The following is a 27695-nucleotide window of genomic DNA, read 5'->3' as shown; positions in this document are numbered from 1 at the left end:
GTATTTTATCACTGATATCCTTTCGCCTTTAATTTTAATCTCGCACTTGAACCTTTCTTTTATTTCCGTCATTGCTGCTTAGATGTATACATGGAAGAGAAGGGGCGAAAAGTACATGCCTGTCTTATACGCTTTCTAATCCCAGCACTTTGGTATTGGTCTTGCACTGTTATTATTCCCTGTTGGCTCTTGTACATAGTGGCCAAATGTTTCTCAGAATATCGAATCTCTTGCACCATTTTACGCTGTCGAACGATTTTCCCAGGTACACAAATCCTGTGAACACGTCTTGATTTTTGTTTACTTTTGCTTCCCTTATCAACCGAAATGTCAAAAGTGTCTCTCACGTGCATTATCTTTCCCAAAGCCAAACTGATTGTCGTCTAACACATTTTCAAATTTCATTTCGGTTCTTCTGTATGTTATTCTTGTCAGCAACTTTGATGCAAAGTTATTAACCTGAATGTGCGATAATTCTCGCACATGCCAGCTCTTGCGATTTTCGGAACTGTGTGGATCCTTTTTTCTTCTCCACTCATTCTCTATATTGTGCCTCACCAAGAATTTTACGACTGAAATTTCTAGAACGTACGTTTCAAGAAGAGTTGTGCAACATATTCCTCCTCCCACAATCGTCTCCCGTAATTACCATGTCAGGAAAATCATATAAGTGACAATTCATATACCGATTCATCAACAATCGCTCTCTGGACGTATAATTCATGACTGGGAATGAGAAGCGGAGAAATGTCGGAAGTACCTTAAGTACCCTCCACCACACGCCGTAAGGTCTCTCGCAGGGTAGAGATGTAGATGTAGCGTTGCGTCATATGTTGGTAAACGCCGATGGCAGAGTATGTGCACATCGAAAATTGTGTGAGTCGTTGATCGCATCTAAATAAACACCATTTAAATATGTGGCAGAGGTAAGGTATTTATATACGTGGTCTTATATGTGTCACCTGGCAGGTCTTCGATTTCCTCTCACAGGAGAACTATATAGGATTGTAACAGCTTTTATTGCAGTCTCTTGTTGTGTCTGTATAAAGATTATTGATTTACTTCATATTCTGGACATCTCTAAAACTTTCAAAGCAATCAAACGACACGTGAAGTTTGATCTTACACAACTAGCCGCAAACTTACATGTGATAGGTACAACAGATTGTGTGGTAGCAACTGTGGCTGCGGAGTTATCAGTCAATTTTATGTTACGTGTGCAGCTCGAGAAGTCAATAATGTACATAAATTATAGGATAAAATCAGCACAACAGTGGGATGAAGTAGATGTGACAGTCATAACTCATACTAACAAGAGAAAGGGAATGACAAACTGCTGAAAGAGCACATCATGCAGAGAGCCATAAATAAAAATGAATGTTCTCAACAGCAAAAAGCAATAACAAAAATACATTTTACTACTAATTCACAGGTTAAATGAAAAATTTTTTAAAAAAGGAGAAAAACAAAATTATAGTGCTTATAGTAAAACTAATGGACACAAAAATATAATAGAAAATGTAAACAATATAAATGTAAATAGATAATTTAAATGTGATGCAAGGAAACACTTCAGACCTTAAAAAAATAGGTAAAATTAAATAATTTTCTTTATTTTGTAGACCATTTCTATAACGAATTGGTGGAACACGTTTGGTTACAAACAAAATAAACATCAAACTGAAAAAGACCTGTTTGTGTGTATCTACATGATCAGCGTACATCATGCAGAGGGCCATAAATAAAAATGAATGTTCTCAACAGCAAAAAGCAATAACAAAAATACATTTTACTACTAATTCACAGGTTAAAATGAAACATTTTTTTAAAAAAAGGAGAAAAACAAAATTATAGTGCCTGTAGTGAAACTAATGGACACAAAAATATAATAGAAAATGTAAACAATGTAAATGTAAATAGATAATTTAAATGTGGTAAAAGGAAACACTTCAGACCTTAAAACAAAATAGGTAAAATTAAATAATTTTCTTTATTTTGTAGACCATTTCTATAACGAATTGGTGGAACACGTTTGATTACAAACAAAATAAACATCAAACTCAAAAAGACCTGTTTGTGTGTATCTACACGATCAACGTAATTGAAGTAGCAACAGAGGAAGAAAAGCTTGAAATTTACCAATAAATCTTAATATCAAGCATGATAAAGGAGTTTGGGCACATATTTTACATGGTGTTGCTCTCTATATGTGGTATATGAAGGTGAAAGGCACTGTGTTAATTTTTAAAAAATGGAAGTATTAAAAACTGGAAGTATGCTACCAGTGTGAAACACAGATACATAAATTTGTAAATGAGTTAGACTGCAGTTGTTCAATAAATTCCCATTAATAAGCGAAAAAATGTATATACTGTGGTAAGACTTATCGATATCACCTCACAGTTGGTGACCGAGTGGCAAATTTGTGTCTGACACCTATAGTGGTAGCGCTGGATCTGGCAGGCCCTATGGTGCGTGTCAACTGAGCCTTACATCCAGCAGATCTGTACTACGAACGCTCTCTGTCATCCCCATAAAGACGACCAGCGGCAGGTGTTCGGTCCACTTGAGCTTGGAGACACTACACTATTACACCTTCATTTCTGCTTCTTCCCTATGACGCTGATAACTGGGATCTATTTCTTGTTGCATCGTTTGTAACGAGTCTTCGCAAGTCTGGAGAATTATAAGTTAACTAAATCTTTCATTTACTATGTTAACTTCATCGCAAATCATTTCTACTCCTGTCTAGTTTTACTACAACGACAGCTGCGGTATCACTCTGTAGCACTCCTCTCCTTACCATTGTGTTTGAAGTTATATGCATGACATAGGGCAGAAGGGACAAGATCCAAAGAAATTGAATGCCCACAAAGAAATCTTAAAAATTTACATACGGTAAATAAGGGATGGACACTAAATATTTTGAAAGAAACTTAAATCAGCATACACAATATGCTGGATCCTGTTGATCACAGTGGTATCTCTAAGAGTTCTTTTTCCAGCGTTTTGGGTGATCTGATGCTCTAGTGAATCGTACAATGCCAGACTTGGATAGGAGTGGCAGCTAACGGACACAGTGACTATGTGGGACGAGCCTACAGCATACCACTGAAAACACAGAAGTAAACACAGGGACAGCAACAGCATCAGCGATGATACACTCTCGAACGACTTATATCGTTATTGTAATTTCATTTTAACGGTTTTGAATAACATTTGTGTACACTCTTTTTGTCATAAGGACAACATTTATGAATGACCTTCGCGTCTTTATTTACTTGGTTAATCACATAGGGTTATACAAAATATACTTCATGGTGGCTCTATTAATCTCTCAGTTATACACTTGTAAATGTTTTAACCAGTACAAATTTTACAAATTTGCCTTTGAATCCTAAATGAGACGAGCAAATCCTATAAATTTCAAGTGATTTTCAAATGTGACTGTCGTTGACGTTTGCAGACTACGTTTGTGATTTTTTAGCTTTCTTCAGTACTTCAAAACAATTAGAAAATTTTACTTTAACTCTAATTTCCGTTCGTGGCGTCATTCTTGAACAATACTAGTTTCACTTCATTGACCACAGGAAACACGCTGATATTCTTGCACGTCGATTAAGTTTTCCCCCTCATAACTCCTTTCCTCCTTCCACCTCTTCCATATCCATATGTCGCCATGCAGGACGCTACTGTTATTTCAGTCTTACACCATGTGGCGATACGTATATTAATTGAATTGTTAAACGACTTGATGACGCTCAAAGTATGAGGTTTTTTGTGAATTAAGGACACCGGAAGAATGACATTTTTTGCCGAAACCAATAATGCGAATATTTTTTATGTGTCTAAGTGATAGTCGGCGTAACTATTATACAATCATTTAGTTGAAATAAAAAACACTTATAGAAGTAAGATAAAACTTCATTGGTAGCTGTTTTGTTTTAACGTAATTACTGGGAAATATAACTGCAACTGCAAGTAGGCGTTATTATATTTATCATGTTTGTGTTTCAGATTAGTTATTTAAGAACAATCTTAGCATTACTTTTATATATATCAGAGATCTGAAGATGTTCGGAGTGTGATCAAAAGTAGTAATCGCTGTAAACACCAATACAACGCCAATTGTAGTAAAAATATTAGCATAATGGTTAAATTTCCTGTGATTTACCTCCGCTTGACATAATATCATGTTTTCATAAACTGTATAATAATCTACTGACCGAAAACAATCAACCTTTTATGGATCTACAGAAGACTGCAGGCGACCTGTACCTTTACCAAGTTATTTCACCACAGCAGAGGATCCAAATTTTGTAATAATAGTTTGAGGCACAAAGTACGGACGCGAGGATGCTTGTGCGGTCCTCTAGGTCATTAACCTAACACAATATGAGGTGAAATGTGCACACCACAGACCCAACTCAAAGGAAACCCTGTGAGTTGTCGGTGGTGATCGGACGTGCACGGGTCGGGATGACTCCCCAGTGCATTCGTAGTGTTCTGGTGTCCATGACGTAAAGCTTCACCGCTCTCATCATGATGAGAAGAGGACGCTGCACGTTACAAGGTAGTTTCACTAATACTTGGTAACCGGTGTGCAATGCGTATCACTTTTACGGCCTTTGCATATACAGCATTCATATTTTTATGTTATGACAAGCTAGAAATGGTTCAAATGGCTCTGAACACTATGGAACTTAACATCTGAGCATACAATGAAGGCTTTCAGGACCGGATGGTACTGTTGTTGATAATTCTTCCGTGTTATATGGCCGTGGTCCATGGATTTCTTCTATTCCTAACGTTTCGTCCAATACTACGTTGGACATCCTCAGAGGTATGGGTGTTCCTGCTGAGTCCTACCGACTGACGAGTCGGGCGTCGGAGAGCGGCCTAATTACCGAGGATAGAGGGCGTGGTCTAGCTTGCACATAGTAGCAGAGAGAAAACTATTCAAAGATAAAATGTACCTATCGATAATAGTCCGTCATAGATAAAAATCACTTACCGATTCTGTAACGCCATTCTCCATATCTCAATTAATTTCAATGCCTCTTCTTTTCTATGTCCTGAGACAATGCTCTCGACGATTTGTTAATAACAGTCTCCGTCATGAGACAGACCGATGGCTGTCTAAAACATAACGTGTTTCGGAAGAGCACACATACTGATAGATACTTACATAAGAACTCCAATCATCACCCACAACAAAAAAGAGGTGTAATCAAAAGTCTAGTGGACAGGGCAAAACGGATTCGTACGCCGGAACATCAGAATACGGAACTGAATCATCTGAAACAGGTCTTCGAAAAGAATGGGTACTCTAACAAAGAAACTAATAGAGTTTTAAGACCTAACTACAGCAGGCCAAAGTACGAGGATGGTACACAGCAATGGAAGAACACGGTGTCTTTACCTTTCATTAGTAAGGTTACAGATCGAATAGGCAAAATTTTGCTGAAACATAAAGTGAAACCGGTATTCAAACCTACCAGAAAAATAGGACAAGTACTTCGTTCTGTTAAAGAAAGAAAGCCACCATTAACATCTAGCGGTGCGTATAAAATTCCGTGTACTTGTGGCAAGGTCTATATTGGTACTACGAAAAGAAGTGTGAATACGAGGGTAAAGGAGCATAAAAGTCCTTGCCGACTGGGAAAAATAGATAAATCGGCCATTGCGGAACACGCACTTCAGTCAGGTGACCATGTAGTTAAGTTTTCTGAAACTACAGTTTCAAATGCTACCACGAACTATTATCCACGACTGTATAGGGAGGCCATTGAAATTTATAAACATGAAGATAATTTTAATAGAAAAGAAGAGGCCTTGAAATTAAGCGAAATATGGACAGTGGCGTTACAGAATCGATAAGTGATTTTTATCTATGTCGTACTATTATCGATGGGTACATTTTATCTTTGACTAGTTTTCTCTCTGCTACTATGTGCAAGCTAGACCACGCCCTCTTTCCTCGGTAATCAGGCCGCTCTCCGACGCTTGACTCGTCAGTCGGTATGACTCAGCAGGACCAGCCATACCTCTGAGGATGTCCAACGTAGTATTGGACGAAACGTTAGGAATAGAAGAATTCCATGGACCACGGCCATATAACCCGGAGGAATTATTAACATCTGAGGTCGTCAGTGCCCTAGAACTCAGAACTACGTAAACCTAACTAACCTAAGGACATCACACACATTTAAGCCCAAGGCAGGATTCGAACCTGCGACGGTAGTTGTCGCGCGGTTCCAGACTGAAGCGCCTAGAACCGCTCGGCCACAACGGCCGGCGACAAGCCACACTGATAAAGGAGTTTCATCGAGTCCTGTAAGAGCTACATGAGAAGCTTATAGGTGGATTTGCACTCAATTGATTGGATTAATTATTGAAGTACTTATCGTTGGCAGGTTTCAGTATACATACACAGCAAATGGATGAAATAACGTGAGCTCCATTTCTCTGAAGTCCGTTTCGTTAATTATGACATTCGGGACCCTTTTCTCCCTTGAACTGTAACGTATCTGTAACTTCTTGAAACAACGATACGTTGTGAGACTATAAGAAATAGGCGACATACATTAGTCGTATATTTTATTGGAGGACAGAATGTCTTGGGCATATCAGATAAGTTAGGCCTGTACTGAGTTGGATCAAGAGACAGGTGAGTGATGGTACTTCTTTCCCAGAATTCCCTTTGTTACGCACCTGCTCTACCTGTCTGCTAGTAAACAACGCCAGCATCACGAAAGAATGTCGGTGGTGGGACATGCTTCCTTAAATGTCGACCAAGAACAGTAATAACTATTACAAAGTAGCTACAACAATTCTGGGTAACATCTTTGAATCGATAATAAAAAGAAGATCCCAGCAAACTTAAACCACCTATGTAAAACGATAATGAACAATATTATTACGTCGATGTATCGAATTATTTATAGAAAATTTTTCAGTACTTCTGACACAATTAATAAACATGTGATATGTCATCTGAAAGGAAATGAAATTACCTATAGGATGAACCTGTCAAACATTATGTTTAGAAAAAGAGGAATTTGTTATAAGGAAAACTATTCTCTTACTGTAGTGATTTGCCAAATCAGAATCCTCCACAGATACATAAGCTAGGTTAGCCATGGCATGGTCTGTTTATACTGTTGTCTATTACTGTCATGTTTGTTTTATAAGATATTTGTGGAATACGTCTAATAGACGATATTTAAAGAACGCAGTACACATAACTCCGTTTGTGTTAACATTCTACATCAACGTCTACATAGATACTTTGCAGGCCAACGTACGGGGCGGGCGGAGGGTCGTACCACGATTAGTCATTTCCTTTCCTGTTCCTCTCGCAAATAGCGCCAGGGAAAAACAACTGGCTATATGTCTGAGTATGAGCCCTAATTTCTCGTGTTTTGCTGTTATGGCTCTTACACGCAATGTATGTTACGACAGTACAATCGTTTGGCAGTCAGCTGCAGACACCGGTTCTCTAAATTTTCTCAGTAGTGTTTCTCGAAAAGAACGTCGCCTTCCCTCCAGGGATTCCCATTTGACTTCTCGAAGCAACTCCGTAACATGTGTTATCTGAATCTACAGGTCACAAATGTAGCAGCCCACCTCTGAACTGCTTCGATGTCTTTCTTCAGTCTGACCTGGCACGGATCCCAAACACTCGAGCAAAACTCAAGAACAAGTGGTACCAGCGTCCTATATGCGGTCTCCCTTACAGCTGAACCACACTTTCCTAAAATTCTCCCAATAAAGCAAAGTCGACCATTCGCCTTCCCTACCACAGTTCTGACGAGCTCGTTCCATTTCATATCGCATCCGATCGTTACGCCCACATATTTAAACGGCTTCTCTGCGTGATGTAGGACACTACCAACACTGTATCCGAACATTGTAAGTTTGACCTTCCTACTTATCCACATTAGCTTACATTTTTCCACTTTTAGTACTGACTGCCATTCAGAAACCAACTGGAAATTTCGTGTAAGTCGTATATTCTACAATCACTCAACTTCCACACATAACGGGACCATTATCAAGCAATCGCAGATTGTTGCCCACCCTGTCCGCCAAATCATTTATGTATACAGAGAACAGCTGCAGTCCTATCTTATTGCCCTGGGACACTACTGAGGATACCCTTGTTTCTAATGAACACTCGCCGTGGAGGACAACATAATGGTTTCTATTACTTAAGAAGTATTCGAGACACTCACATATTTGTGAACTTATACCATATGTTCCTAACTTTGTTAACAGCTTGCAATGGTGCACCGTGTCAAATGCTTCCGGAAATCTAGAATTATGGAATCTGCCTGTTGCCCTTCATCCATAGTTGGCAGTGTATCATGTGAGAAAAGGGCAAGCTGAGTTTCGCAGGAGCGAAGCTTTCTAAAACTATGAAGATTCGTGGACATAAGCTTCTCAGTCTCAAGAAAGTTTACTTTGTTCGAACTGAGAATACGTTCAAGGATTCTGCTGCAAACCAAAGTTAGGGGTATTGGTCTGTAATTTTGAAAATAAATAACAAAAGAGAATTAATATTCAATCACGAATGTTTGCAGATGGATAGTATACGACTGTTGCCCAGAAAGTACTGCACAGCATTTTTCTTCAGAGCTGAAACCAATGCTACGAATGCTAAACGTTGTGTATGTATTATTGGAAGTCTCCTGAGTGAGCACACCAAGTTTCCGTCACAGGGTAGCTGCAGCACAGTTTCAAAATGGCGTCTTTTACCTTACAAGCAACGTGCCGTCGTTGAATTTCTCACTGCAGAGAAATAAACTGTGGGGAATATTCAAAACCACTTATGGAAAGTCTATGGAGGATCTGCTGTCGACACAAATACAGTTAGTCGCTGGGCACGGAGGGTGAGGTCATCAGAAGGCGGTGAGAACGTCCACGGTTGTCACACCTGACATGTTGCAGCGAGCTGATGTCATTCGCGAGGACAGCTGCTTTGCAATTCGACAGTTGAGGCTGCATCTGTCAATCAGCAAAGAAAGTGTGGATGCAATTATCCGCGTATTTCAACACATTAACAAAACTCAAGGCGAGCTTCCGTCGACTTCGGAGATACAGCAATCCAGGGGACGTTTTGCTGCAACACACAAGTCTGAGGTGTGCTGAACACATGGCAAAACAGAGTTGGACAATGTTGGCCCATCCACCCTTCAGCCTTTGTAACAATAATGTACCTATAATAATTTTTTTCTTTATGCATTTAGATAAATGTTTCTTTCTGAATTTATGTGAAATAATGTAAATATTATTTTTGATTTTTTTCCTTTTCGTGTCATGTTAAAGAAACTGTACACAACTTTTGAAATGAATGTTATTATTTATGTTAGATTTCAAGCAATTTGATAACCAAAGGAAAATGTATTTAATGTTAAAACTATTGTAAAATGTGTAAATTGTAATTTAAACACTTGGTCCATACGTAGGTAATGCATTAGAATATGTGTAGTAGAAAACCTGTGGTGAATACCCTACCTGTAGGGGCGCGGGAAAAGGTGGATGCAGGCGAGCGCGGGAAAACGCACACTGGCGCGGATCGGCACAACGGGCTCAGTCTTACAGTCGGAGTTGAGTATCGGTCAGAGGAACATGTACTGTACCGAGGAGGCTATCTAGGAAAAGTGGATTCCATTGAGCCTCGGACGGGCCGATTCCGACGACTACTTGGCATAGCTATATTCTCAGGCACAAAACTGGAAAGATTACGACGCCAAGAAGAATGAAAGTGCCGATACTGTGAGAGCCTTAGCCGTGCTTGTATGTGTGCTGTGCTGCCCGCTATCTCGCTGCCCGCCATCCGCCGCAACGACGTGCACAGGTCAAACATTTATTTCATCTTTAGAAGTGTATCTGTGTGGACCAGTGTTGAAACTGTTCTGACTGTTCAATAATAACGTGACTTTTACCAGAATTGCCTTAGCCATCACTTATCCTTATCATTGACCTAGACAGGGTCCTTACCGCATATTGTGCAACCCGAGTATCCCGAACTGAAAGTTACAGTTAGTACTAAATCATCTGCAGACCAATCTATTCTATAAAGACGTTCAAGGATAGGAGTGCAAATGTAAATGTTAGTAAAGAAGATCAGTATGATTAAATTGAAAGATAAAATCTGAATTGAGCTAGCAATGTTAGTTAATTGATTTGTGACTGAAATAATGATAACTAAGTAATTCAAAAATTAAGAAAAGAAAAGTAGTTATCCACAGATTGATAATTTTGAGTGTTAATGTACCTTCAGGACTTACTAGTTTCAGCATAACGACCGTAACAGTTTCAGGGCCCCCCCCCCCCCCCATTCTCTTGCTTATTCTTGCACATTTTGAAGCGTACTGATCAGAATTGAACAGTAAAATTAATTTCTATATTAAACCTAAGTATATCAGTGTTTTTTCCAATTTTAATAGTGACATTGTATGTGTGTTTTCAAAATTGCTGATTCTAAGGTAATCTATGCCCGATTTCATTCTGATCAATATACAAAGTGCAGCTCGTAGTAATCATTGCTGTGTGGTGTTGTGTAATTTTAGCTCGTACGAATTAATACAAAAGAAGAAAACCTTAGTTCAGTAGATTCTTCCTGGTTCTAAATTTTGCTATAAAACGCAACATTACTACGTGTTGTTATGCTTGTACATGCACATACTTGTACAGGGAAAAACTCACTCAATGCCTAATTAGGCTGGCGACCGTATTATTAATCATTGGTAGTATCTACTGTGTGTACTTCTTGTCCATGCGAACGCGTAATTATACTTTACATTTGCTTGACGCATCACTGTAGTTACTGACTGAATATAAGTCCGAATTGCTTCCATTAGGTACACGCGGTCAACTTATGTACTAAATCCTTGTTTACAAGGTGAAGCCCGTGAACTTATTACAGTACAGGCTTTATTGAGCTAACGCACGTCCGGCAGGGCGGTAGTGTTACACCTTGACCTAGCCCTCTCGGACTTACACTAGTTTGGGCCATTAAAACATCCCATTCGTGGACGACATTTTGAGGACGATGAGGAGTTGATTCACACAGTGAAGCACTGGCTCCGCCAGCAGGACAAGGATGGGTACTGACAGGGCATACACGCCCTTGTTTCGCGCTGCATGAAGGCCCTAGAACGGGATGGAGATTTCGTGGAAAAATAGGGTGTGTAGATAAAACATCATTCTTCCGTTTGTGTAATCCTCATTATGTTCAATAAAGAATTCTTGAAGAAAAAAATCGGTGCATTACTTTCTGGGCAACCCTGGTACGTAGTTGCTGTGATTAGAAAAATCTGTATACAAGTTTATTTGGAATGGTGCTCATGCATGTAGTAATCCCTTTGACTAGATAGGATGGTCATGTGACGTACTTGAGGAAAGCAATGCAGAGCGGTTTCCAGTGTCTTTTGTCACGCTCTCATGTGGGGCGAAGAGGTGTGCGGCCATTGAGCCGATTGTGTTAGCTATTACAATGCATCAGCTTGTCAATTACTTCATCATTGTATCTGTAGTATGGACAAATTGCATTGAAGAGTATTTTGCTCATGAGGTACTCAATAGTCTTCAGAGAACTGATTAGAAGTGGAAGATTAGCTCTGATAAACGAATCAGTGCTCTGGACAATGTCACTGGCATAACTTATTAAAATATCAGTTTAATTATTTGGAATATTATTAGCCATTTGTGAAGTCACCATTGCTAATAGATTGCTCTGGTCTTAAATAAAATTGAAATTGTTTTAAAGGTTTTCAGAAATTACTGCAACCAGTCGCCTTTTATGTAGATGTATTTTATTTAACCATGACCGGTTTCGAGCTGCCTAGCAACTCATCATCAGATGGTATATACATTTAGTGCTTTTTTGTACCCATTGTGTGGGTGGTTGAGTATCTGTGGCTAAACAGAAACGAGAACAAATAATCGCTACATGTGGTACAGTAACACGAAATATTTACAGAATAATTTATGTTTAACGTATAAGAGCAAATAATCACTACATGTGGTACAGTTACATGAAATATTTACAGTTTAATTTACGTTTTGAGGTGTTACTTACAGATAAATCTTTCTGCAGGTATATATATCTCTTTTAGGACGTATTTTTGAAACCATTGTGTCTTGTTTTTCACAATTACACAAGTTAAAACTTTCACTAAATGTATATTACTTTTATGAGGCACTGTTGGAAACATATATCTTGTTTTTCGTAAACATCGCTGAGCACACTTAGCCACAGATACGAATACAGGATTTACACATTATAAACAAGCCAAAGATTGCAATATAACTACAGTATCAAAGATTTCAAGTTGACCAGAGGCATTATTAGTCATCGCACACACTGACAAGAGATTTGTCTTTATTACATAGAAAATAAATGTAAATTAGCTTAAACTATTAAAATATTTATTTATAAATTGACTGTGCAATTTTAACAGGTATATTAAACTAAATTTTTTACATAATATTTCAGTTACATTTAAGATTATTGGTATTGAGAGTATTATGACAGCTAATTTCTTGCTCCTTCCATTGGCTGATCTTGGCATATGATGTCAGGGATGAGAGATTGATGGTTAACTTGAAATAATAAGTAATGCTGGTACTTGAAAGGGTGTGGAAAAGGAGTTGGCGGTGGGGGGGGGGGGTATAGGAAAAAGGAGAGGGGGGGGGAGGGGGCATTTTGTTTCTGAATGACTGTTTAGTTTTTTAAGTTCAAAGAATCCTTAAAATTCTGAAAGAAGGAGTTATTCGCCAATTCTGTCTGCTCATTTAAAATGGTATGTGGGGAATTATGTTTGTGGGTGAAAATCTCTAATTGTTCGAGAAGATCCATCTTGAATCCCTTGTCTACAGTGTGTAGGATTTGAAGGTTAGTTTTAATGTCTGTTATGGAATGTTTATTATCTGCTAGATGGGTAGCAAAAGTGGATCTATTTAAGTTGTTTAGGCGAAGTGCATCAGTGTGCTCTTTGTATCGGATCTCAAAATTTCTACCTGTTTGCCCTATGTAGTAGCAGGAGCAGCTGTCACATTTTAATTTATATATACCAGATTTTTGGTAGGGTGTGCTGGCTATTTTGGTGTTGTGGACTATTTTGTTCTGTATTTTGTTGTTAGTGTGAAAACTTATTTTGACATTATGTGGTTTGAATAGCTTAGCAAGTTTGTATGAGATATTGCCGAGAAACGGCATACAAACGAATTTGGTTTCTTCTGCTACTGAGGTCTGGCTTGCTGGTTTTGCTTTGTTAGATATAATGTTTTTATCTAATTTTTCAATTATGCTTGGGTCATAAGCATTGTTTGATGCTATTGTTTTTAATATATTGATTTCATTAATTTTTGCAGTAGGATCAGCTTGAATCTTGTTGATACGGTTAAGTGCTGATTTGAAAAAAGCTAGTTTATGCTGATTTGGGTGGCATGATGTATTGTTTATTATGACATCTGAAGTGGTGGGTTTCCTATATATCTGAAATTTATGTTTGTTGTTGTGATGTGTTATGTTTAGGTCAAGAAAATAGATACCTTTTTGGGTTTGGTGTTCTACTGTGAACTGTATTTTGGGGTGAACATTATTAAGTTTACCAGCTAAGGCCTCAATTTCAGTGGCTGTCCCATCATATAACAACAGGGTGTCATCAACATATCGTTTATAATAAATGATTTTGTCTGTTTCTATTGGGTTTGCTTTAAAGAATTTAATTTCGAGATCATTAATGTAGATGTCAGCAAGAAGGCCAGCTAGACTACTGCCCATTGCTAGACCATCATGTTGAATATATATTTTGTTGTTGAAGGTGAAGTAATTGTGGGACAGCACTAATTCAAGTAAATCCATCAGCTCACAGATTTCCATGTCACTTAACTTTTTATGTTGTAATAAGTTATTTTTTATTATTCGAAGTGTGTCTATTATAGGTATGTTTGTGTACAGGTTGACAATATCAAGGGATGCAAAGTTAGCTGCATTGGGAATGGAAATTTCTCTGATACTGTCAATCAAATCATAGGTGTTTTTTATGGAATAATTGGTTGGGAATGTATAATATTTCTTGAGTATTTCATGCAGTTTTTTAGTCACTTTGTACCCTGGGCTATTTATGGAATTCACAATCGGGCGTATCGGGTGTCCATCTTTATGAATTTTAGGTTGTGATCTAAGCTTTGGTGCTGTAGGGTTCATTATAACACATTGTTTGGCTTCAATGGATGTCAGCAGAAAGTTACAATTTTTTAACATGTCTTTTATTTTAGCTTGGTATTTGGGAGTGGGGTCAGATTTCAACTCAGTTATGTTGTTATTCTTGAAAAATTCTAGGGTTTTCTTAATGTAATCAGACTCGTACATTATCACGGCTGTGCTGCCTTTGTCAGATTTAACAACAAGGGCACTACTATTTGTTAGCTTTTTGTTAATTTGTTTCAGTGTTGCAGATTCATCATGTTTATTACTATGGAGCCTTTGTACATCTATGGTTTTCTTTATTATTTTGTTTGCATCATGGGCTAGAGCATTTTGATCATTCTGATCTAGTTTTGATGCTATACATGCTATTTTGGTGTTAGTTATTAGGTCTTTAACACTGTTGTAATCAAGTTTTGTGGCAATATTATGTTTAAGTCCCTTATTTAACAAATTTAATTCTGTGCTATTGAAATTAATGCTTGTTGTGTTAACTACTCTCTCAAAGAATTTATGTTGCACGGGAGGGCATTCATTAGGTGGAATGGGGGATTTTTTGGCAATCAGGAGTGATAGCTTTTCTTTTTGTTTATGTGCAATTTTCAGCATCTCTTTATTCACATTTAGTTGGGTTAGATCTAAGAAATTCATGATTTGACTTAGAGTGAGATAGTTGCTTAACTCTAAGTGCAGCATGTAGATGTCCCTGTTTAACAAGTCTTTTCGTTTGTAATGTGATCTAATTTCATTTTTGATCCATACAATTTCACATTTTCTCTTGGTTGCTTGTGCAGATTCACTCTGGTCTTTAACTACAACTCTTATGTAATTAGGAGTTACATTCTCTAAGATACATTGCTTATTAAATTTGATGGCAAGAATAGTTTTCATTAGTTTCACTTTGCACTTCCTGTATTTGTTCATTGTTCCTTTTACCTGGCTAGGTAGCAAAATAAGTGATAAGGGTAGTAACAATTGTCATGGAGAAAGTTCCACACGGCCGGCCGCGGTGGTCTAGCGGTTCTGGCGCTGCAGTCCGGAACCGCGGGACTGCTACGGTCGCAGGTTCAAATCCTGCCTCGGGCATGGGTGTGTGTGATGTCCTTAGGTTAGTTAGGTTTAAGTAGTTCTAAGTTCTAGGGGACTTATGACCTAAGATGTTGAGTCCCATAGTGCTCAGAGCCATTTGAACCATTTGAAAGTTCCACACGGTCGTCTGGTTTATCCAATACTGGCGGGCCAGCTGTCTGGCACTGACATGGCGGTCGGCGTCCAGTGTTTATCACATTTTCCTCCAAGTACGGTGTCCGAACTTTTCGCCGCGTTGGATTAGCCGAGCGGTCTTGGGCGCTGCAGTCATGGACTGTGCGGCTGGTCCCGGCGGAGGTTCGAGTCCTCCCTCGGGCATGGGTGTGTGTGTGTTTGTCCTTAGGATAATTTAGGTTAAGTAGTGTGTAAGCTTAGGGTCTGAAGACCTTAGCAGTTAAGTCGTATAAGATTTCACACACATTTGAACACACATTTGTCCGAACTTTTCGGGTACGCGCTTCATGATTTCCTGCTTCCTGAAACGACTGTCTCAGACAAACAGCAAAACACTATTGCAAAGAGTGAATGCTGTGACGTCCGCGGTGATAGATCTCTTGGTACAATCACGCTGCCCGCCGCCCGTTGCCATTTGCTTTTCCGTAAGTGAACACCATGTTGCAAGCTCTCCATGTGAATACGGAACCATTGTGTACAACGCTGTACCACATCCACTAAAAAGTGAGTCAGCAACAGAAGTTACCAATTACTATGGCCGGAGAGGGTACTATGGCACGACGTATGAGGTATGAGGAACAGTACCGCCCTTTAAGAGGAAACCACGCATACTGTAACCGTGGCTGCATGGTACAGTGCGTATTAGACCGCAGTCTCCGTAAAAGTATGACTGAATAAATGGTCTATAGCTTGGAAACCATGCATTTCCGGACACGCGCTCATTAGACCTTTTTGTTCCGTATCCTCTCATCGATCAATCCCTAGAGTTTGTATACGGTGGAAAAAATTACCCTGTACACTAAATGGTACACTACAACTGGCTAGATTTCGTCGGAGACTACAGAACAATTGTTCAACATTTGTAATTGTCTCTGAACTGCCGTAGTCACATAGCTGTGCATCCCTTATCATAGCTACTAATCACGCAGACGTAACTAAATACATTGTATGTGGATTTCAGTGAATAATTTATCTTTAGGAAAAGGTTAAACTTACTGGTTATGAAAGAAGGATACTGACGTAGATTGGAGGCTCTAATAAGATAATAGTAGTCAAGAAAGTAACTGCTGAATTTAATAGGAGTACACAAACCGTCTTCTGCATTAAGAGGCAGCTTTCTGGCTCAATACAGCACCTAAGAAAGTGAAAATAGAGCGTTCGAACAACCAGGAGGTAATCCGTTTGCAGGCTGCATTATTTTTAAGTGAACAATAGCAACAGTACAAAATACACACACCTAACTCACTGCATTAGGCTATCAAAACTGATACGAGATACTAGGAGACATAAGCGCTGCTAATGGATCAGCGAACCCATGTCTCGTACCGTTGATAATAAAATGAATGCAAAGAGCTTCCTGACACGACTGATGTAAACTGCCTTCGTAAAAAGATGTCTTCTGCTGTCAAACTTAATGTAGAATGTAGGAGTATAGTACTGAAACTCACAGTCTCCATTGGTACTAAAACCTAAACGATGGCAATACTAGAAAATAAGAAAGCGATATTTTGAAAGTAATGTTATTCAATGGGTATATACTGTTCCCTTTGTCATTGTGAGAACTGTAGATAGATAGCGTACCCATGGAAAGAAATAAAGGAAGCAGACAAGCATTAAATGTTCCGTTCATGCCGAGATCATTAAAAACTGCGAACAGGCTCCATCTGGGGAAGGGTGAGAAGAAAGTTGGATGTGGCCTTTTCAAAGATAAGTTCTGGAAGCTACTAGAAGCTACATCTTGATAGCTGGACGAAGATTTGAAATGCCCTTCTCAAGAACGCGAAACAAATGTCGTAACAACTGCACGATTACGTTCATTAAAAGGCCTATGGAAAATTGTAAACTGAAAGAAGAATAATTATGTGGCGAACACGACAAGAGAAGAGTAGTCTGTTTGGAAATGCAGGGAGGTGAAGGTGGTACTAAACGAGATGTCCAGGATCGGATTACATACTACAACAACGTTGTGACCACTGCCCAACGCGAGTATAAAAGCTGATCAGAGACGAGTGGGGACTCGCTCTAGTGACGATAGAGGTCGCAGTTGGTGAAATTTACTGAGACAAGCGTCTTTCACGAAGGGCATGTTGTTACGACCGGTCACCTGAGAACAAGCAACTGGTCGCCTGTTCACGTGTTAGTGAAGTGAGAGTCTATGGAGAGTGGTCGAAGGACAGCGGAATCAGGGGAATGTGGCAAGGTATTGGACGGTCATACCTCATCGCAGAACTCGTCGGTGTGAAGAATACTCCCTCTGTAGAGACGGGAAGGTGGCGGTGTATGATACATCTGGCGTCGAGTACAGTGGCTGTCCAAGCAAAAGTGTTTCTGAGCACATTATCCAGTGCACACTGTTCAACACGGAGTTCCGCAGCAACAAAACCGATACGTCTTCTCATGTTGAACAAACGATATCGTCAACTGAGACTGGACTGAACACGGAATCATCGAGACTCGACTGCGCATCGATGGACACATGTCGCCTGGGTGGATGATTTACTTTTCATATGACACAGGGTCGATAGTAGTGTCTGGAAATCGCATCATAGAGGCGGACGACTGCTCGAAAAATGATTTGTCTAAGGGATGCAAACATGACCCGATGGGTGCAATACTGTGCTATAAGTTAGTTTCATGTTCTTTGGATGATTATGTATGATAAATCCTAATGATTTGTCCATTAAAAATTAATTTGTGAATATGGCTTCATGCTGAATTTTTTTTCATATACAGATGTTGGGTAGTAATTCCTACCCACGACTTTTTACACATTATGATAATAGAAATTCTTCTACGGAATGGAACGAGTTGTGATACAGAAACTTCTTTAGTTTGTTTTCAAATATTTCTTTGCTGTCTGTTTCGAAATTTTGCTTTGCTTTCTGTCGGACAAGTGATTAAATCTTTTTGTCGCAGCATTGTGCACCCCTTTTTGAACTAAAGACAAATTTAATGTGGTGTAATGACTCTCATTTTACCTTCTGGTTTGTAATTATGTACAGCATTGTTTCGTTTGAACTACAGTGGATCATTTACAAAAGACTTCATCAGGGAAAGAATATACTCTGAATAAGGAGATTTAATGCCTAACTCCTTAAACAGATGTCTGCAAAATGATCGTGGGTAAGCACCACATTTTATTCTTACAGGACGTTTTCGAGTAACGGAGACTTTCTTTCATAAAGACGAGCTACCCCAGAACATTATTCCAAATGACAGTAATTAATGGAAATATTCAAAGTATGTCAACTTACTCAGTTGTCTCTCCCCAACATTTGGGATGATTCCAAGTGGAAATGTGGCTGAACTGTTGTTTTAGAAGTAACAAAACGTGCTTTGTTCAGTTTAAATTCCCATCAATATAGACATTTAAGAATTTTGAAGTTTCAACCATACTTATTATTTTCTCAGCCTGTATTACATTTGTCATTAGTGTTGTTCCCCAAGATGTGCAGAACTGAATGTCATTTTTTTTTAATTGAGGGCAAAACTATTCACAGAAAACCAATCAATGATACTTTTAAGAACATTGTTTACCATTTCTTTTGTTTCTGTGTGCATGCTTGAATTGATTACAGTAGCAGTGCCATATACAAGAAGAACTAATTCTGCTTGCTGTATATTAGACGGAAGATCGTTTACATGTATGAGAAGCATTGGTGGATCTGAGATGAAGCCTTGCAGAATCCCATAAGTGATTCCCTCGAAGTCAGAATTACGTCCACGGAGTGTATTGGTTGTGTTACTAAGTACAACATTCTGCATTCTCTTGCTGAGACATGACGTTATCCATTGGTTGGCTATAACACAAATCCCATAAAACCTGATTTGTTGGTTGGTTGATTTGCGGGAGGAGACCAAACAGCGAGGTCATCGGTCCTATCGGATTAAGGAAGCATGGGAAGGAATTTGGCCTCGCCTCTTCAAGGACACCATCCCACCATTTTACTGAAGCGATTAAGGGTAAATCACGGAAAGCCTAGATCAGGATGGGCGGACGCGGGTTTGAACAGTTGTCCTTCCGAATGCGAGTCCAGTGTGCTAACCATGGTGCCAACTTGCTTTGTCATAAAACTTGAATTTAACTAATAGAATACTGTGATTTACAGAGTCTAATGCCTTAGATGGGTTGCAGAAAATGTCAGCCGGCACTATTTTATTATTTAATGATTAGTAACTAGCACCTGTATATTTTTCTTCTTTTTTTTCAATAAATAAGCATATGCACAAATTAATAAGCGATGTTGTAAAATGACTCGTTTCACATCATTACGATCTATCGTGTAAAATGCTGGCCGATGTGGCCGAGCTGTTCTAGGCGCTACAGTCTGGAAACACGCGACCGCTACGGTCGCAGGTTCTAATCCTGCCTCGGGCAAGGATGTGTGTGATGTCCTTACGTTAGTTAGGTTTAACCAGTTCTAAGTTCTAGGGGACTGATGACGTCAGATGTTAAGTCCCATACCGCTCAGAGTCATGTGAACCATTTACCGTGCAAAATGACCCATTACGGCTATCGTACAAAATGACCCATGGAACTAATTGTAAAATTTGGCGAATGAACATGTAAATTAGATGAGGACATTCACTTAGTCCTACATGGGACCTATGACAGTAATCGAGGACATGAATGGCTGCTACGAACCAACAGGACATTATTGAGAACCCATTATATTCCTTGATGATGATGGTGTCACAACGTCAAAGTCGTGAACAGTGGTTCGAGAAGCTTGATAGTGAGCTGACACTCATATCTTGGCCATTCAGTTCGCCGATAGAACACATGTACTACCCTGCTGGGTGCCAACTCAGCAGCCACGAGCCACCGGCAAGTATTTTATGGGAATTGCGTGATCTGTGCGTAAACGTCTCGTGTCACATACACTGGGAAACCTGCCAATGACTTGCCAAATCCATGCATGCAGAACCAGTGTCGTATTGCGTTCCAGAGGTGAATCAGCACGCAGTTAAGTGGGTGATCGTAATGTTTTGGGGTCTCAGAATGTGTGAGATTGCTGAATGGTTGTGACTATAGGACATTCAGACTAGTACAGAGGGTATATAATGTCTTCTGAAATTCATTTGGAAAGAAGTAAACACTACCGAAATCTTCTAAATTATTAAGTTTGGCTTGCATTGGAGTTGTTCCAATGCTCCAAATATTGAATTAGTTTCTGTAAACACTACTAGATATATAAGTTCGTAAGCTTCCATTACCGGTGTCAATTTGGGTAAAATCATTTTGAGTATTATATTACCGACGTTTCGACCGCCTTTGTTTTGATTCTCTTCAGAGGGAATAAACTGCTCGCCCTGATTAATATCCCTGTACAGACGCCAGAACTGAGGGTAATATAATTGCTTTAGCGTTTTATTTTGAGACGTCCTAGAACTCAAAAGGATTTTATTTAAACTACTAGAGATATTTCATTAACTTTGTGGTGACATAAAGATATGTGACATTGTTTGAAAAATTAATGTACCAACACAGGGCAACTTAGAACATCGTATTGAGAATATATCGCCGCTGTCCTCGTCCCACCTCTCTCCGTTTCTAATCATCTGTTAACTCCCGAAGACGAACTGAAGCCATTAGGAAATACGATACATTCCTCAACTTGATACTATGTTGTACCAACTCCAAGGAGGGCTCCGTTATTTATTGATAACTAAATATATTCATGTTTTATCTGTATTATTTCATTTAACAGAAGCAAGTACGACAGGTACTCACGTGTATCCCGAGTTCCATTCAAAGTTGTCCATGAGACTCCACGCCGTGTAACCGATTACTGGAACACCATCAGTGTTTATCGCTTCTAGGACAGCTCCGAGGTATTCCTAAAAATAATACCGCAGATTGCTGGTAATGAAATGACATTCGGAGAGTAAAAGCGATTACTAGATTCGTGTGAAAACATCTACTTACTGTAAAGTAATCGATGCGATCTGTGTCGTTTAGCCCTCCAGAGTTGGAGAGACCGTTCTCTGTTATAAAGATTGGATATCCTGGGTATTCGGTGGCAACCCAATTCAGTTGATTTCTTAGTCCCCAAGCATAGTGCTGAAAATTTAAATACTTAGTTTAGATATTATTTCTATCGCACTCTACTTAATCAAGATGCATGCACAAATATAATAATTAGTTTGTTGGAAATTTCATCTCCACATTAGTTAAAAGTCTGCCATTGACCATTTACTTACATTCACTTATTCCAATCCTGTGTTTGAAAGAAAAAAGACCATAGTGTAAAATCCAAGAAATCCTCTGGCTTATTCGTGAAAGTATTAATACAGTGTAACAATTACAGGTTTCTTTTCGCAACCATCGAACTTAAATAGTACATACTACCTATTTGCTGAGGGGAATTTCGCAGAATAGAAATAAGTTAGTCCTGGGCTAAGGAAATAAGATTTGGTAGAAGATCAGAGAATCTCGTCGTACTGTTCTGAAGAAGTTGCTAGTGGAGGCCATTTGCCGTTGCCTTCTGCCGAAGTATCAATCATCGCGTGTATGGCTGTGATGAGAGGTTGTGGACAGTTTAGAGTGGTATTTTCGCGGTTTTCACTTCTTCATCCGACGGACGAATCACCATCAGCAGTGTCTCACTTTCTCACTCCACGTAGCTCTGGGGCGTGAGTTGGAATGTAATCCTTCTGACTAGCGCAACATCTGATGGCTGAACAGGAATTTTACGCCACCACCTCTCTTCCTCTTGGCAGCCTTTTTCTCAAAATTCTGCAAAGTTCCATTTTTAACGACCAGTTTGAAGAGGATTCTGCATTACGCTTCTGCTGTTTGATTAAATTTCGAATCACAGACTATTGCATCACTAATATACCCATAAAATCTGAAAGCTGTCGGTTCAAGATATTTCATTGTAATTTCGAAAATTCTTCTATTTCCATCCCTCCTCATCCTTAGAGGAACATGTGAAAAATTATTTAGGCACAACCCGTGTACAAAAGTTGGACCGAATTGTTGCTGCCGTGTCCCAGGAAACACACATCTATTCTTCTCTTCAAATATATCATTGCAGATAGAAATTGTTATTTTGTTATATTTACAATTTCCATCTCACTATGTAAGACTCTAAAATTCCTAGGTTTCGCATTAAAATTATTGCTGGTACCGTATTGGGTAACATTTATACCTCCCTTATGTACACTGCTTACTAACCATCTAGGCTTTATGAGGTTATTACATTGCTCTGGGCCTATTTGCTGTGGTTTTATAGGATTAATTCGCTACAGTTGTTGCTGTCTTCACGATACTTTCGTATGATACTACTTCTACAACGTACGCTACGTAAGGTTTGTTCTTTCTGTGAGACTGCGCTTCCAAGCACTTAATACACACTGAAGCACGATCTACAGTTGTCGACTGATTGATTTGAGTGAGGGGACCAAACAGCAAGGTTCAAATGGTTCAAATCGCTCTGAGCTCTATGGGACTTAACTTCTGAGGTCATCAGTCCCGTAGAACTTAGAACTACTTACATCTAACTAACCTAAGGACATCACACCAACACACACATCCATGCAGGAGGCAGGATTCGACCCTGCGACCGTAGCGGTCGTGCGGTTCTAGACTGTAGCACCTAGAACCGCTCGGCCACTCCTGCCGGCAAACTTCGAGGTCATCGGTCCCATAGGATTAGGGAAGGATGGGGAAGGAAACCGGCCGTCGCCTTCCACAGGAACCAATCCAAAATTTGCTGAAAAACCTACATCAGGTCCACAGGACGCGGATCTGAAACGTCGTCCTCCCAAATTCGAGTCCAGTTTGATAACCACTGCGCTCCCTCGCTCGGTTTTGGTTGTTGTATTTGTCTGTTTCATTAAGTGCGTTGCGTAATCTGTTGCTAAAAACGTTTAGAGTCAACTGTAAATTAAGGTTTGTGTTAAATTTTATATTAAAATTACAATACTCAGAAAATTCTTTGCTCTACAGCACTTCGTGGAGTGGATATTGTGTTGTAGTGAAATATTTAGTTTATAAAATCGATTGTTTACATGGTTGTAATGTAATGTATATCAGTTTTTTTCAGATTTAACAGGCATTTAAATTCGACAGAAGTATTCAGGTTTACAATAGTACTAACGTATGTGTTTATAATATATACTTGAGACGGTAATTGTGGAAAAGTAACTTATCCCCCACAAGAGTTATAACTGCAGGCTGCCATTCAATTTCTTCTTCATCACTCTGCTTTCACAAAGCAGTAAAAAAATTATAATAAATAAATCAATCCTACGTCAACATGTTGAGATTGATCTTGTATCGCGCACTATGAGCAGATTGTAATTACGTATTTGGAAACAAACTGGCTATGAAATCCGGTTATGAAATGCTATTATCAAAATTGAAAAACTGCCTACAAAAAATAGCTTGTTTAAAAAGAATAAAATTCTAATATGTCATCATGGATCGTTTGTTCTGTTCCAGCTTATAACTCATGCTTTTCTCAAATGTCCTGCAATGATTCAATGCAACAGCCACCTGCCATGTTTCAAAACTTACCAGCATTAGTGTGTACCAACAGTCGAGAGTAAGAAATAGCAACTGATCCTGGATGGAGTCGTGACAAATTGCATATGTGGTATCACAATTTTCTCACCTTTGTGGTCGCAATTTTTAAAAACTTGAGAAACTTCAAGGGTCTTTCCACTCACATGCTTTTGTCCCTTGTATTTCTGTATAAGCAGTAATATGAACTTACCCCACCAGGCATTGTATACACTCCAGAGTCCCGCGATTTGGAAGGCGATTCACCTATGAGGCCTGGCGTCACGAAGTTGGTTGAGTAGTGGTTCATTCCGAGAAAGTCTGCCGACCCTGTAACAAGGTGTTGACTGATAAACCGAAACGACAGCTTTAACCTTGCTAAAGATTTTATAAAGCTTTTTTTCCATTACGTCACGGCGATGCTGTGGAATCTGAATACAGGTAATGATCCACATGAATGTGTACCATTAGAGAGTTAGAGACACCAGGAAGGAATCAGTGCCCAGTTAAACCTTTCAGTCGACAACTGAGCTGGAGTCTGATCGTTTGTAAGTTAACTAAGTACGAAAGGCTGGCATCAGAGTAAGAGTCTTGGCCAGCTTCAAAGTTTTACGAGGCCACAAACAAATTACCAAACACTTAACGACAAAAATCGTATAAAATTTATTTTTGTGTCTTCAATAATTATTAAATTAGCATCTATTTCGATTCAGCCATAAAACATGAATTTTTATACAGGGTGTTACAAAAACGTACGGCCAAGCTTTCAGGAAACATTCCTGACACACAAATAAAGAAAAGATGTTATGTGGACATGTGTCCGTAAACGCTTAATTTCCATGTTAGAGCTCATTTTAGTTTCGTCAGTATGTACTGTACTTCCTCGATTCACCGCCATGATTTCATACGGTGTACTCTATCTGTGCTGCTACAACATGTGCCTTTACAAGTACGACACAACGTGTGGTTCATGCACGATGGAGCTCCTGCACATTTCAGTCGAAGTGTTCGTACGCTTCTCAACAAGAGATTCGGTGACCGATGGATTGGTAGAGGCGGACCAATTCCATGGCCTCCACGCTCTCCTGACCTCAACCCTCTTCACTTTCATTTATGGGGGCATTTGAAAGCTCTTGTCTACGCAACCCCGGTACCAAAAGTAGAGACTCTTCGTGCTCGTATTGTGGACGACTGTGATACAATACGCTATTCTCCAGGGCTGCATCAGCGCATCAGGGATTCCATGCGACGGAAGGTGGATGCATGTATCCTCGCTAACGGAGGACATTTTGAACATTTCCTGTAACAAAGTGTGTGATGTCACGCTGGTAAGTTCTGTTGCTGTGTGTTTCCATTCCATGATTAATGTGATTTGAAGAGAAGTAATAAAATGAGCTCTAACATGGAAAGTAAGCGTTTCCGGACACATGTCCTCATAACATATTTTCTTTCTTTGTGTGTGAGAAATGTTTCCTGAAAGTTTGGCCGTACCTTTTTGTAACACCCTGTATAAAATATGACTGTCACTAGTTGCTGACAATATTTGCATTTCATATGTTTTTGAAAGGTTCTGTGACAAAAATCATTTTCTATGTTACAAGAAACACTTTGAAATCTTCATGCATAAAGTGCTGCTGGCACTTCTACTGCATACATTGATAGTTACGTGTTACAAGACTCAATAACGTAATGTGGAGAACAGACCTGTACTGGTTCAGTGTTTCCTGGAATTTTTTGGAATCGTATTGCCTCAGGCTCTGGACAGTCATTTCTATTATTCCTAAAGACACAAATGGTTCAAATGGCTCTGAGCACCATGGGACTTAACATCTGAGGTCATCAGTACCCTAGAACTTAGAACTACTTAAACCTAACTAACCTAAGGACATCACACACATTCACGCCCGAGGCAGGATTCGAACCTGCGGCCGTAGCGGTCGCGCGGTTCGAGACTGAAGCGCCTAGAACCGCTCGACCACACCGGTCGGCCTAAAGACACAAGTCATGTATAAAGTAGCGTTTGTATCTATTACATTATATAATTTGGAGACGTCCTTCCATTAAGTTCTTATACACCGACTTCGGAATTTGTTTCCGTTCTTCATGACGTAAAGGTGGTTATTCTGATCTGAGCGAATGGATGTGCAGCGCAACCGATGCCACAAAGAGTCGGGAAATTATAGAAGGGTTTTGTAGTGCAGGTTGTGCTTGAAAATAATTGTTCAGAAGAATTTCTACACGTTGTGCCATTACCGAGTTAATTATCATTGACGTTAGCCATTCGGGCCGTGGCGCCCGCAAATTCAAGCGGCCCGCCAGATACTTGTTCTCAAAGCATAGGTTATGGCGCATAAGACTGTTTATCCTTTGTTCGGGTTCCATTCTTACTATCATTCCATGTCCAATTTTTGTATCACTCCCTGATTCGGTTTTAGGAAACCAAACGAAGAACACTTTTGGCGACACCGTCTCTGGCGGGCAGCTTGAGTTTGCGCGCGCAGCGGCCTGATCGGTTAACTTCAAGGTTAATTAACTTGGAAATGGGGCAACGTGTCGAATCTTTTTACTTAACAAATACTTCTCAGTACAACCTACCTTGCAATGCCCTAACGAGCTTTTCAAAGCGTTTCTGTTACTCTGTATAAAGGAGAACGAACATGTAGGAGATATTTGACTATTAAACATAGCAGTGTTGTTGGTTTCAAAGCCTGTGGTATCACCCTTGTGGCTGACGGATTTCAGGATCAAAATAGTCAGCTATTTTGCCGCTTTGCCTCTTGAATCTTAGCTGACCATATTACGTCAAGAATGTTTTCTAATCCTCCAGCATCACACTGTGAAACAAACAGTGCTGTTTTTTCGAAAGTTTTCACGGAGAATCTGTTTAAATTCCTTTCGGGTGTATGACTCAGCAAGCTCTCTGGTTCTGCTCATCATACAGGCAACGAAACTTGCCGATGAAACGAATTCCAGCGGCGAGTGACTCAATATCTACTGTTGTTAACACTGGGATGGTGACATGATTCAGTCAGAAAATTTCATTAGAAATAATGACATAAGCTGAACGAAAATGTGATAGGAAAAATTTATATCACAGTCATATCCTGACAGTACTAGAAATGTTATATCGTCAGTTGTTGAATCCAAAGTATCCTCCACTGCTCTGTATTTGGAGACTCACCCCTAATGTATTCGATTTCTTCCTGTGTGAATTTTGGTAGCCTTGAGTGGTTTCGTCCCTCACGAGCACTATTGTCATCCACTAACTGTTGCACCACAAGTGGGTAATCCCCTTCCTCAGTGTAGATTGGGTGTGCGAAGATACCCATCTGCAGAACAGAATGAACATTAGTTTTCCTCACTGTCAAAAAATTCTCATATGTATGCTTCATAACTCGTGTGATTGCTATCCGTTGAACACTCTAAGGTACTAGCAATACACGGAAAATTTAGAGGACCTCCAACTGGTTGACAGCAGGGCTGAAACACCCACCTGAAACTGTCGTGCTCGTTCACTGGCATCGTTTTCCCCTTCTGTGTTACTCGCCGGTTCAAGCCCATCCATATTAAGTGTGATTCCCACACTACCTGTAAAGTATACCAAACCATATATATATATATATATATATATATATATATATATATATATATATATAAATTATATGAAATTGTCATGCTGAAGAAGAGAATGCTGCTTGTCTG

General features: G+C 39.4%; 1 protein-coding gene across 1 annotated transcript in view; it reads right to left on the bottom strand.

Annotated features, from left to right (window-relative positions):
- The window catches only part of LOC126095488 (myrosinase 1-like), a 54383-nt gene that overhangs the window by 4137 nt on the left and 22551 nt on the right, over positions 1–27695 (bottom strand). Inside the window, exons 6-10 of the mRNA XM_049910278.1 lie at positions 27487–27581; positions 27175–27322; positions 24208–24323; positions 21414–21548; positions 21219–21325 (exon numbers count right to left, since the gene is read on the bottom strand). Of these exons, the coding sequence (XP_049766235.1) occupies positions 21219–21325; positions 21414–21548; positions 24208–24323; positions 27175–27322; positions 27487–27581 (601 nt within the window). The remainder of the gene's footprint in view (positions 1–21218; positions 21326–21413; positions 21549–24207; positions 24324–27174; positions 27323–27486; positions 27582–27695) is intronic.

The sequence above is a fragment of the Schistocerca cancellata genome, chromosome 8 (genome assembly GCF_023864275.1).
Source record: "Schistocerca cancellata isolate TAMUIC-IGC-003103 chromosome 8, iqSchCanc2.1, whole genome shotgun sequence".
In the NCBI taxonomy this organism is placed as follows: domain Eukaryota; kingdom Metazoa; phylum Arthropoda; class Insecta; order Orthoptera; family Acrididae; genus Schistocerca; species Schistocerca cancellata.
Note: the sequence above shows the minus strand (reverse complement) of the source record. Positions and strands in the feature narration are given on the sequence as shown.